Below are 13,957 nucleotides of genomic sequence, written 5' to 3'. Positions count from 1 at the left end.
GATAATAATGTCCTCCAAATATGAATTTTATACTATTTAAACAGGACTTCTTGTGTCATTAGTTACAAATTATTTGGTACTCTTTTAAGTTCAAAAATAGGTTTAAAGTGATATATTGCTTCGTGTGGTATAATGAATGCTGACGTCTGATGATGGTGATGGCAATTCTTCCTATATTGGAACGAAATATTTATTGGGAACAACCAGTGTCTTTGCAAAAATGCTTACTTAAAGGTATCAACACAACTTTAGAGTATCTTCTACATGTTTCTAATATAATTGACGACTCTGTATATATTTATCGTTAGGTATTTCAATTTTGACATATATTATAATCCACTTTTCGTTTGTCTCTTTTATATGGATGTATTTTAATTGATTCAAAGGAAATATGCTTCATGCACTTAATTTTTGAATGATATACTAAGTTATTAATTTTTTTGACGATATATATCTCTATGTAACTTATCTCAAACCCCAAAAAAGCTTAACGAAAAAGAAACTCAAATACAAAGTAATGTGACCCCAAAGGAAGCCAATCAAACTCCAAAGCACCTCGACCACAAAGTAACCCAACCCACCTACAAACCAACCCAACCTCAAAGTAACTTTTCCATAAAATAACCCAACTTTAAAGTAAGTCAATAAGACTTCAAAGAAACTTAACAACAAAGTAACTCATCTTCCATTCAAGACCAAGCATATTCAATTATTGGTATTTCTTAAGAAAGTCTTCATGTATAGCAGGTATAGTTATATTAGATTGTTAGCATACTTTTGTCGATAATGTGATATAGTAGGTGGAATCAATTTCACGTGTTCATTGAATTCGGCATCACTCATCGTACATAATAACATAATTTCTTGTATTCCAGCATAGTTAGGAGAAACATATTACAAACAAACTACCTAACACCAGCTATTAGAGTCAGTAGTTCTTCATTTGATATCTAATCTCTGACATCTATTTACTATAAAAAAATCTTCGTTTCTTACTGATTTTGTTTACAGACATTTTGTTGAATTGCTAAGTCTTTCTGTCTTTCCTTTGTTTTTTATTTCACGATTCATAAATTTCCTCTTTCATATCAAATATAATAGGTTACCTTTTATCCGGTAGATCTAACATAAAATCCGCAAGAAATTCTTTCCCATTAATCCAAAATGCAGTGCTTTAATCGATGAAATTCAATTTCCTTCTCACGACACACTACGGCTGTTTTGGTTCAAGAGTTCTGTAGTTCCAAACAGTTGTGAACCGTTCTGCTCATACGTGTAATATGCAAGATGTATGCGCAGAAAGGTTCAGAACAATACGGAACTACAGAACTCTTGAACCAAAATAGCTCTATTGAGAATAATCCGGTTATGATCCTATTATGGATTAGCAATTTTTCTTCATCAACAGCAAAACACAATCGATTTTATGCGAACTTGGACAAATTTTCACGTTAAAAAAATTAAAGACAAAAACTATACTGTAACTAAAGGTGTTTCAAAGTAGGTAATAAATTAAAAAGATTTATGCTTAATGGGGTGCTTCACCTCTTCAAAGTTAATTTCCGCAGAGAAAAAATATTGTTATGTCTACACCTTAATACCTTCTATGTTTATACTAAATTTATTTTTTTTTGTACTTGACACTTGGGGGTAGGGGTGTCATAATAAGATTTTAACAAAAGCTTAACATTTAACGGTTGGCTCACCATCGTAAATATGAGAAATTTTACCACAAATTTATAATGATGTCGTTGTTCTCTGTACCATTAAAAGTATGATGAACAATACAGAAGAATGATAAAGAAGAATCCACATAAAAAATAAATCCCTCGGCGCCACTTAAAGAGTAACAATTTTCTCATAATTATAACCAAGTTAAGGCATCTTCTTGTCGACCTCGTTCCTTTTTCCTCATGGTGTCGATTATCCAGCGAGGTGGTTATTTCAACGGCACGTCCACAAATTGAACCCGTTGTGTACCAACTTCGTCGTTAATAAGCCAGATGATTACTGTTATTACCTTCTCTTACAACCGTGCCGGTGTAACACAAGATGGCATCTTGAAACGGACACGTGTGTATACACAATATAACCGTATCAATTCGTAATTTCTTATTCTACTCTAAATCTGAATAGAAACTTATTTAATATTGATACTAATTTACGATGTATCTCTTTTCATTCCAGCTTGTAACTGTCATCCCATTGGATCATCAGGAAAAACATGTAATCAAATAACTGGACAGTGCCCGTGTAAGGATGGTGTTGTAGGTACGACTTGTAATCGATGCGATAGCGGATACCAACAGAGTAGATCGCAAATAGCACCATGCATTCGTAAGTAATTTTTTTATGAAAATGTAAACGGTATAAAACGGTAAATTATAAATTTTAAGTCGTAGTCGTAAAATGTCTTCAGTACAAATCATATCGTTGATCGTAAAACGGCTGGTTTGATGACTTTTCTTCTTTGAACACGATTGAAAGATGACGCGCTGTTATGGAAATCATAATTCTTATCTCCTCTTTATGCTTAGAAATCTACTTATTGTTAACACCGCTTAAAGTGGCTTTCAAAGAATTAATTCATTCCAAGCAATGAGGATGTAAGAAGTATAATTCTTCGTACAAATAACAATGTTTTAATTTTTACGGTTAAAGAGAAAGTTGAAATTTTCATTTTAATAAAGCTACTAAAACAAATCTTAATAAAATCTACATTTTCTCTTCATTGCTTCTCATTTCTCTTGGAGGAAAAGAAGAAAACGAAATTAACACAAGATATACAGGTTGTAGAGTCAGTAAAGTACTTTTATAGGGGCCTTTTTCGCGCCGTACGAAGGCTCAGCATGCAATCTTAGTATATTATCGACACCGAGCGAGAGTAATTTTATGGAGCTTCGGTCTTAGAGAGCGTCCCAAGTAATTTGATATCGCAAAAAGCACTTTACACTCCACACTACCAACTTTACTAAGATATATTAGTTCCCGTTTCTTTCTTGTAATAGTTTTATTAATTTTTTTTGAAGGAATACCTGAGGTTATAATGGGAAACCAACAACATGACGACAACGACTACCGACCGGACACCGATTCCGGGCCCGCAGGGGGTAAGTAAGTGCTTTTGTGTTTTTGTTTGTTCTTAGAGTTAGTACCCCCACGGCTCTTTTAAATTAGCCCCTCTTTACCAAAACCAATTTTTCAATCCCTTCATTCAATTACAAATTTTGCGTGCCAGACAAACTTTTCAATAAGTTTACAAAGTTTCTTCATTCTTGTTTAAAATCCAAACCGCGTCGTTGTAATTGCTGGGAAGTAATAAAACTTGAAACAGAAAAGTTCAAAAACCAATAATTGAAATTTGCACAAAATTGATTTTTAAATCATCCCGCAAAAAAAATTTAAACTTTAAAAAGCTTCCGTCACCCTCTCTCTATGTAATTTTGTTGTATTGTGCACCCGTTTGTTTACCAAAAACTAAAATCCGCGCACGTTGTGTGTGCATTATCTGTTAATAATTAATAACGGTATTGGGGGGTGCGTAAGCGCGTCCCTCTTTTTGCGGGGTCGCTACCCTTTGTTCATCCAAACCCGGGGGGGAAAACTGCAAAACCGGGAGGTAAATGCACCATCACCGCAATCGACCCGTTCCGTAGTTCTCTTTCGTCGCGATATCCTCCCAACATCCTCGTCATATACTCGCCTCACCCCCTTGATCCTTCCGCCCCCAACGGCACGACTGCCGGGCCCATATGGGGTTGGAATTAATTACTCGGTTCGCGAAACCCTATTGATAGATCTCTGCCCGTTTCGTCGTATTAGGACGGACCTGGAAACTGTTACACGACGTGTCCGAAACCTGTGTGCCAGTTCTAAGTCTCTTAATAATGATTTATGGGAAGGGTCGTAAAGTTTATTACCACATCCTAATTAGTGGAGTAACAAATTATACACAAATTGAGGGACTATGTTGAAAAGAAGTTGATGATTAATCTAATCAATTAGAATTGGATTAAATTAAAAATTTCAGATTTATATTGTGTTGTTGAAAATTTTTCATTCAATTATTTTTATAATAAAATTAAATTAATGTATGAAATTCCATTTAATCTAACACACAGAGCATTATAAAAAATGTAAACAATTTAATATTGCACAAATCTACTTGTAAATTCCTGATGATGAAGAGTAGCCGCAGAAACTAGTAATTACTTTAGATATTGGAGTATAATATTCCTTATATATCTGATTACCACATTAACCAACTGATAACTTGCTGATGAACTGGCGATTTAAGTGTAGCTTCAGCTCTTTCTTTAGAGAAGCTCAGAGATTTATGTAGTTAAGCTTATGCTTGATGTAGTATTCTGAACTCCTTACCACATGATTAGAATAGCTAATCTGGGCAAATAATGCTTTAAGTTCTACAAGAACTAATCTAAGCTTTTAGTTCAATCACACTTTATCTGTATGTACGGAGTAGCAACTTTAAGGTCTTTATCAGCTACTTTGACTATGATCTCCGGCTAAGTTATGCAGAAGATTTTTGAAATGACTACTATAAAGCATGTCACTTACGGAACCTACATTTCAGAGATCTACTAGACGAACAACATTGCTCATTGTGATCTTTGAAAAAGCTTTTTTAAGCCCCGAAGAGTTTACTCACAGTTGTAAGAAAACTTTGAGCTCTGAAAGATGTAGAACTAATAATAGCAACGCGTAAGCCCAAATAGGAACTCTGGAAATGTAAATTTGTATATCAGTATACAGTGGAACCTCTCATAACGAGCATAATTCGTTCCAGAATCTTACTCGTAATGTGAAATACTCGTTAAGCGAAACAACGCACAACCGAGTGACGAGAATAAGGGACTTCCCCTATGCGTGTCACTCGTTATGCGAAATATCGATCGTTAAGCGAGACAATTTATTTTACTCGTTATGCGAAATACTCGTTATGAGAGGTACTCATTAAGCGAGGTTCCACTGTATACTGATATACAAATTTACATTTCCAGAATTCCTATTTGGGCTTACGCGTTGCTATTCTTAGTTCTATACAAGCTACTCTAAGCAACAGTTTTGTTCATAAAACTGTTGCAAAATGAATTTTGCATCATTCGTAATTCATTAATCAGTACCGACTAGCCTTGAAGCATAAGAATACAAGTTAGTACATTGTTATCACAATGGAGTGTGCCCTTCCAAACAGGTATTTTTAACACATTACATAGCATAAAATTAGCCACTGCAATTAAAAAGTACTACAAAAAGTGAATTAGCCAGTTAGCCAATGTGCAAATCTTGTGATTCGTGGTGTACTTTTCAAAGTGTTTTGAGAAAAAGCAAGAATACCTTCAAAAGCATTGCCTAATTGTACAAAAACGTTTTTGAGCTCTGTTATGTGTGGAGAGATAGAATTCGAAAAAAAGGATACATAACCATCAGGAAGAAGATTTCCAGAAGGAAATTGATAGTGTAGTTCAATATTATTTCTTCAATCGACAAGTCCTTGATTCAACGCGGCAGAGACTATCAAAAGTGATTTTGAAAATCTAAACAATAACATGAGAACTTCTTTGCAACTTCTTATGTTTCGGCTGGAGATCGACTTTTAATTATTTAACTTTTAATTTAATTGAGTTGGGATATAGGAAATAACTCCTTGCACTGCCTAGACTGCAAAGCATTACTGGTAAAGAGCAAGCCCATAAAATATATGTTAAGAGTCCGATCTGATCTACTATACTACTATTAACTATATATACTACTATTGTATATTCTACATTAGCATAATGTTATGTCCATGTCTTCAAAGTGTCTCTGAGTTATCTCTAATCAAACAACTGTAATTTCTAGCTCATAGTTATATATCTAGTACCACAGTTTCTCTTTGAGCTCTGACAAAGCTATTATATGCTCTATCTATTTATATCTATATTGTTAAAGTCGCTTTTTGGGTATGACATTTACTTGCCTTCTGATATCTTACTTGTTTCCCCAGAGAATAAATTCGATCTATTTACTCTCTGAACATACCTGATCTCTGGTGCAAAAAGAGACATTTTCCAAAAACAAGCAATGCAAGAAATGTGGGAAGCAGAAAGAAGACAAGCTATGCCACTTATTTTAAGAAATGTTGTCTTTATTTCTATCACAACTTATACTATGGCAATACGCTTAACAAATAGACTATCAATATTTAAACATTTCAAAGTGACTAAATCATAATCGTCAGAAAAACTTAATAATACACGACCAAGTTATCGCCTATGTATGATAAAACCAAAACATGATTTATTAATGATTGACGGAACGATTGACTAGCAGCAGGAATAGATCGCAGCGTAAAGCCTTTTGACCCTCAAAACTTACACGAAAGTCTCTGCATAATTTGTTACTGTCTCAATTACTGACACTCATCACATACTGGTAACGTTACATTACGATGTACTAAGTACTAAGTTGCATAAATAGCATAAACTCCAGCTTCCCCAATCCTCAATCATCTCAACATTTCTGCTCTCAATAATAACGCCAGCATTCCTCATGTTATTATTCTAATTTTACTTTCTAACATCGGAAAACTAAAAGACTAAGGGTTTTCGGTCGGTTCTCCTTTTATTGCTAGACCATTTATTCTCGTTGAATCGTCTTTCAAAATTGAGGTTTTGTTTGCAACTGGATGAGCTTAGCACCACTAGCCATACACCATTAGAAATAGATCAGAGGTGGATCTACCGTGTTCATCTTTGCATATATAGCAACCCAACTGTGGAAAAGGAATAAAAAAGTTACTCATTTTTGAAAAGTGAATTCTTATCATTTGTGAGTTAAGACAACGGAACGGTTGGTAAATTTTGCTTTGCAGTAGTAGGAAGAGTTGATCTCAAAGGATCATAAAGCGATTTTGTTATGAGCTTGGCTACCATTAAACTGTTAGCTCAATGGTTATCTTTCTTATATTTCTTGCTAATAATCCGGTTGAATATTTGGCTTTGGATTGAATTATCAAAATGATACAATTTTATATGATTTATCAATAATATGTACAAGATAAGGCTCATAATTTATTTAAAAACAGGTTTCATATTGTAATGTATAGAGAACTTGAATGCGCATGACTGCAAACAGGTTTGGGTGATTACGAGTATAAGAAGAATGAGTCGTGAAAAAAGCGTAAAGAACCAAGATGGTAAAGACATGAAATTAAGTGAGAATAAAGTTTAGTTTATTTCAAATCGAAGTGTTTATTATAAACCATTACATTGGCGACGAGGATTAAAATAAAATGCCAAATCAGCAAGGAGAGGAAGGTTCGAGCGGCGGAGCACAAGTATTGGGCCAGTTACGCGAATTTAAACTCCATGTATCTGATTGGAATATTTACAAAGCACGTCTCAATAATTATTTTCTGGCTAACACAATAGAAAATGACGATAGGAAAAGAGCGGTGCTACTTAATATGCTGGACGAAGACGCCTACAGGCTCGTGTTTAATTTATGTATGCCGATTGTACCGGAATTAAAATCCTTCGATGATATAAAAGAGGTAATGGATGGATATTTTACGCCGCAGACGTCGATTTTTGCAGAAAGGATAAAATTCTACGAGTCGCGGAAAGAAAAAAATGAAGCTGTTAAAGATTGGGCAACACGTGTTAGGAGTTTAGCGATCACGTGCGATTTCGGCGATTATCTGGAGGTAGCAACAAGAGATAAATTCATCACTGGATTCGAAAGGGGTGCAGTGCTCGATCGTTTGCTGGAAGAAAAGTTAACAGTGACATTTTTAAAAGCGGTCGAAATAGCAGAATCGAAAATGGCTGCTCAAGATTCCTTTAATATCCAAATCAAGAAAGAAGAGGTTTATACTGTCCGAGAAACCGGTACAGGAGGAAAACGCGCAGGACATGGTACGAATTGGGAACGTCATCATCAACGTCAGAGCAGCGACGGCGCAGAAGAGTATCAACAAAGAAGACGTCAAAATTTTACGAAGAATAATCGTGGAGGAGCCGTAAGATGCAAAGTATGCGGTTACGAAGGACATGTAAAAGATAAGTGCAATTATCGTAATTATTTTTGTAAAATTTGCAATAAAAAAGGCCATTTAGCTAGAGTTTGTAGACAGAGAATCGGTAGAACAAATTTTGTAAATGATGAAACAGCTGATGACATCGTGTTGTACAATGTAAACACATTTAAATCCGTAGCTCCGTATTTTTTGAATTTAATAATAATGGGTAAACCATTTAATTTTCAAATCGACACAGGATCGTCGTTATCGCTAATTTCGGAAGAATTGTATAAACAACAATTTCCAAATGTGCCGTTATGCGACAATAAAGTAAAGAGTTTGTTTTTTTATGATGGGTCAATGGTTAAACCGGTTGGTAGTTGCAGATTGAAAGTTAAATATAACATGAAAACATTCGATTTTGATTTTCACGTATTAAAAGACGGTGGACCTCCGATAATTGGTCGAGATTTTTTAAATAGATTTGAGGTTAAATTCAATATGGGGTTTATAGATAATGGAAAATCACAAGTTTCACAATTGTTAGAAAAATATAAAGGAATTTTTGATGATCAATTAGGGAAATTTAAAAAGGGTCTTGCTAGTATTAAGTTAGTTGATAGTAAAATTGGTCCCAAATTTTATAAACCTAGACCAGTACCGTATGCGATTAGAGAATTAGTTAGCGATGAAATTGATAGATTGTGTTCTTTAGGAATACTAGTACCAGTGGATTTTAGTCGATGGGCGTCACCAGTTGTGCCAGTTCTGAGAAAGGATGGAAAAGTGCGGCTGTGTGGCGATTATAGAATTACGATAAATCCACATATCGAAGTAGATAAACACCCGCTGCCGAGGATAGAAGACCTATTTAGCAAGTTACAAGGAGGAAAGAAGTTTACGAAGCTAGATATGGGACAAGCTTACCAGCAAATAGAGTTGGACGCGCAATCACAGGAGTTGGTAACAATTTCGACCCATAAGGGATTATTTAAGCAAACGCGATTACCTTTCGGAGTATCGTCAGCCGGAGCTAAATTTCAAAAGATCATGGAATCTTTACTAGGCGGCATGAAGGGCGTAATAGTATTTTTAGATGATATTCTGATAACGGGCGCATCGGATACTGAACACATAGATAATTTAGAAAGAGTTCTTAGTAAATTAGATGAAGTTAACTTAAAATTGAAACGCGAAAAATGTTTTTTCTTTAAAGAACAAGTAGAGTATCTAGGGTACGTCATAGATGCAGAAGGTTTACATCCGTGCAAAAAGAAAATAAGTGCTATTAAGAATTGTCCGAGACCATAAAATGTAACGCAGTTAAAGTCATTCTTAGGTATGGTTAATTATTACGGTAAATTTATAAAAAACTTGTCTACAGTATTATACCCGTTATATAATTTGTTGAAAGATAAAGTTAAATGGCATTGGTCGCAAAAATGTCAAGAATCTTTTGACGAAATAAAACAGTTAATGTTATCGACCAAAGTTCTAGTACATTTTAATCCAGAAATGCAAATAAGATTAACAGTTGATGCTTCTTCATATGGAATAGGGGCTGTTCTCAGCCATGAGTTCGAACGGGGAAAAGATAAACCCATTGCTTTCGCGTCGCGAGTGTTAACGGCGGCCGAAAAAAGGTATTCTCAAATTGAAAAGGAAGCTTTAGCAATAATATACGGGGTACTAAAATTTAATCAGTATTTATTCGGAAAACGGTTTAAGCTAGTAACCGATCATAAGCCATTATTAACGATTTTTGGAGAAAAGAAGGGAATTCCGGAATTTGCTGCAAATAGATTGCGTCGTTGGGCGGTAATTTTGTCTAATTATCAATATGATATAGTTTATGTTCCTTCTAAAGACAACGTAGCAGATTGTTTATCACGTTTACCATGTAAGGAAGAAAATACGGTTAAAATAGAAGATGTTGAATTAGATTATTGTTATTTTTTTAGTAAAAGCGCTGACCTCAATTTAGATTTGAACTTGATAGTAGAGGAAACGAAAAAAGATCCAGTTTTGACGAAGGTTAAAGAGTTCATTTTAGCGGGTTGGCCTAAATATGTATATGATAAACGTTTAAAACAATATTTTGGTAAGCGCCATGAATTGGTAATTTCAAAAAATGTAATAATGTGGAATCACAGGGTAATTCCGCCAGAAAAATTAAAAACGAATATATTAAGAGAACTCCATGCGACGCACATGGGAGTTGTAAAAATGAAGTCTTTGGCACGTGCATATTTTTGGTGGCCTTACTTAGATGAAGCAATAGAAAAAGTTGCAACAAGTTGCGAAATATGTTCGAAATTAAGCAATAATCCTCCCAAAACAGAGTTGAAATGTTGGGAATGGCCTAAACGCGCTTGGGAACGTCTGCACATTGATTTTTTAGGGCCTATAGAAGGTAAACAATATTTGGTTATCGTGGATGGATACACCAAATGGATAGAAGTTGCTCAGACGAAATCGACCGATACGCAGTCAGTAATAAGAGTATTAAGAGAATTAATAGCGCGATTTGGATTGCCCGATTACATTATATCAGATAATGCCACATGTTTTTCAGCGGAAGAGTTTAAAACATTTATGAAAAAGAATGGTATTAAACACGTGACGTCTGCTCCCTATCATCCGCAATCCAATGGAGCCGCTGAAAATGCGGTAAAAATTATCAAAACGGCGTTAAAAAAGGCTCACGAAGAATCAGTGGATAAGCAGCTGGGATTATGTCGTTATTTATTTGACTATCGTAACACAGCCCACTGCACAACTGGTGTATCGCCGGCTGAATTAATGTTTGGAAGAAAACTAAAAACTAGGTTTGATATAATTTTACCGGGTAGGGAATATAAAAGTAACAAAACGGTTCGAAAAATAGTAAAGACTAAACAAGGTAAACAAAAAGAATATTTTAGAGGTTATAAATTGCGAAAATTTTATAAGGGGGAGGATGTTATGGTTAAGGATTATAGAGTTAAGTCAAAATGTAATTGGATACGAGGAAAAATTAAAGAGTTATTAGGCAATGTAATGTATTTAGTTGAAATACCAGAGATTGGAGTGTGGAGAAGGCACGCTAATCAAATAAAAAAAACCTGGCAAGGTAATATAAAAAAAAATGATAATCATGTTAATACCGCGGAGAAAACGACAAAAACATTTGAAAGTCGAACAAAGCGTAGATCTGATTTTATGTTAAGGCCGAGAACTAATTTAAGATCTCCTGATAGATTAAAATATGATGTATAAGGTATAGAGTAATTAGTTTATGTAGTATATAAGATATAGGGTTAGTTTAATGACTATTTAATTTAGGGGGAAGTGATGTAATGTATAGAGAACTTGAATGCGCATGACTGCAAACAGGTTTGGGTGATTACGAGTATAAGAAGAATGAGTCGTGAAAAAAGCGTAAAGAACCAAGATGGTAAAGACATGAAATTAAGTGAGAATAAAGTTTAGTTTATTTCAAATCGAAGTGTTTATTATAAACTATTACACATATACTATCAAGTTCATTTATTATAGAAGTAAATTAATAATAACCGAAGTTTCAGCGTTATCATGTTTGTAAATATAGCCTATTCGGTTTTATTTTAAAGCATTTTTCATATAGATTTAATTTTTTCAAAGTTTTTAAATCTAACTTTTAAATAAACAGATTTTTCTAAACGATAACGACAAAAATTAGTGTATTTTTAATGAGAAAAAATGTTCGTCACGCAACGATCCACACTGATAAATCTCCCGGTTAATCACGAAAGCAGTTACGAAATAGAAAAAGGAGTCGTAATTTATCCTGAATATCGATTTCAATTTTAAATTAACGGGCCATATGTATTTACGTGTGCGTTAGCGTGTAATTTACTGGTGACATAACGTTATGACAAAATTTAAGGTTCGTTTACAAATGTAACTTTCTAATTATTGCATTTAAACAAACCCATAAAATGATACAAAATTGATATATATCTAAGTTAGAAAAAGATGATCTAAACTAACTAAGCAATAATATCTTTTGTATAAAATTGATTTTATGTGAATAATAAAATTTGAGTGGAATTGGCTTTCAACGTTGGACATTTAGAGGTTGTTAAAGAGACGCTGTTGAATGTGAACGGACCTTTACAATAACGATAACTGTCGTCGGGCACGCACTCGACCGTTCCGTGTGCGAAACAAGTCCATTGACAACTTCATAATTACCATCGGCCTAAAAATATTTAACAACCCACACGTTTTGAAAACGCTTGTGCGGTAGGTGACGATTGATATTGATTAAATCGCTTGCCAACAGATTGCTTTTTCTTAACACTTCGTTGACAGATCAAAAAGATAGATTTTCTTTAACGATTTTGTTGAAAAAAAGGTTCTCAAAGAATCTCGCTGACTCATTCACAAAGTCTCACGCAGATTTCCATACTTTGTGCAACGTTCTTTTTCTTGGTCCTCGCCCATGAATTTTCTATAAAGGGTCCTCCATCCGGACATTTTTATGAATATTAATGCCGAATAAAAAAAAGGACACGACGAATTCCGCAAGGCAAAGCAATTTGGGGTCGCCGCTTCGCCAATCGCGGGTTCATACGGAAAAGGAGCTAATCGATTTTTTTTCTCTGTCGTTGGGTTAAATTGAATTTTTCCGCATTATAACCGGAAATCAAGAAAATATGGCGAAAAAGTCTGGAGGAAGTTTAGCGGAATCTGGGGCTTTTTGAAACGATTTCGTTTGATCTCCTATGAAAGTCTTAAATCTTTCCTACGAAGTACTTCGTAGATTAAAAATTATATAGGACTTAAAATTGAATTTGAAAGATGAAATGAAATGGTTATAAAAATTTATTTGCCCCTAGATTACAAAGAATCTCTAATCTATTTCAGATAGCGAACTAAAAATAACTTAAAACTTGAACAAGGACAGTTTGGAAACTTTACGTTAGTAGGGGATAGTGGTTAAACGTTATAACCATACCTAATGACTAAACTATAGTGTAACACCTGCTCAAAATGTATCTAATAAATTGCTAATAAGAACAAGAAGTGTTGTTGAGATAACGTAGAGTTTGAAAGAGGTTTTTCATTTTAAAACTGGGTATGATATTAGTGAGTATAATTAGAAGAAAACTAATTTAACTTATTTAATTTTGGACAAAAGTGTCCAATATTGTTATCCTGTTTTGACACGACGCTTTTAATATTTCTGCTCAACAACTGTCTACAGGTCGACAAGATTTCGTACGACACCTATCCTACTGTTGACATCAATGCCTACATGGCCTTAACCCCAAGCAACCCAGTATATCCACGAGTCTTCAATTTTGACAGTAATACCATGATATCAAACGAAACAGAATGTTGTTTTAAATAATCTTTAACATTCAATATCGCTTCTAAGGAAATGTATTCAAAGCTTAGTAGTGTACGAAAAACTTCCTCCATTAAAGCTAGCGAAACCGATCACAGGTCTGAGACAGTATATTAGAGGTATTAAAAAGACTCACACCGTTTAAATATTCAAAACTATCTTACCTAGCGAAGAGATAATGTTATATTGCAGGAAAAACCCAGTTACGGTCGTATTTGTTGAGAGAACCGTATCACTCGAAGAAGTATCTAACCAAAAAATAAAAATTTAGAGTCACGTCGCTCACATCCTTCGTTCTGTTAGCTCCAATTTTCTGTGTGAGCATAAAATCTTCTGATCATCTTTGAAGTCTATTTCTTCAAAGTCTATTATCTATTTTCTCTTATATATTCTATTCTATATTCGTCTTATTTGTGGGTGTGAAAGTAACTACGTAAGGAAATGTCTTCATTAACCTTCTAACATCTGGCACAACTCGAAATCTTCTAATTGTGGAAAGGAAACACATTGGATATGAAATTATAAAAAATGAAATGATTTTTAAGAATTTACTACTTCAA

General features: G+C 34.3%; 1 protein-coding gene across 2 annotated transcripts in view; it reads left to right on the top strand.

Annotated features, from left to right (window-relative positions):
* The window catches only part of LOC111425739 (Netrin-A), a 154,522-nt gene that overhangs the window by 124,614 nt on the left and 15,951 nt on the right, over positions 1-13,957 (top strand). The window contains exons 3-4 of one of the 2 annotated variants that reach the window (XM_023059968.2): positions 2,188-2,337; positions 3,030-3,110. In XM_023059968.2, the coding sequence (XP_022915736.2) occupies positions 2,188-2,337; positions 3,030-3,110 (231 nt within the window). Of the gene's footprint in view, positions 1-2,187; positions 2,338-3,029; positions 3,115-13,957 lie in introns of both variants that reach the window. The other variant, XM_023059969.2, reaches the window with a different exon arrangement.

Source organism: Onthophagus taurus, chromosome 1, assembly GCF_036711975.1.
Source record: "Onthophagus taurus isolate NC chromosome 1, IU_Otau_3.0, whole genome shotgun sequence".
Classification (NCBI taxonomy): Eukaryota; Metazoa; Arthropoda; class Insecta; order Coleoptera; family Scarabaeidae; genus Onthophagus; species Onthophagus taurus.
Note: the sequence above shows the minus strand (reverse complement) of the source record. Positions and strands in the feature narration are given on the sequence as shown.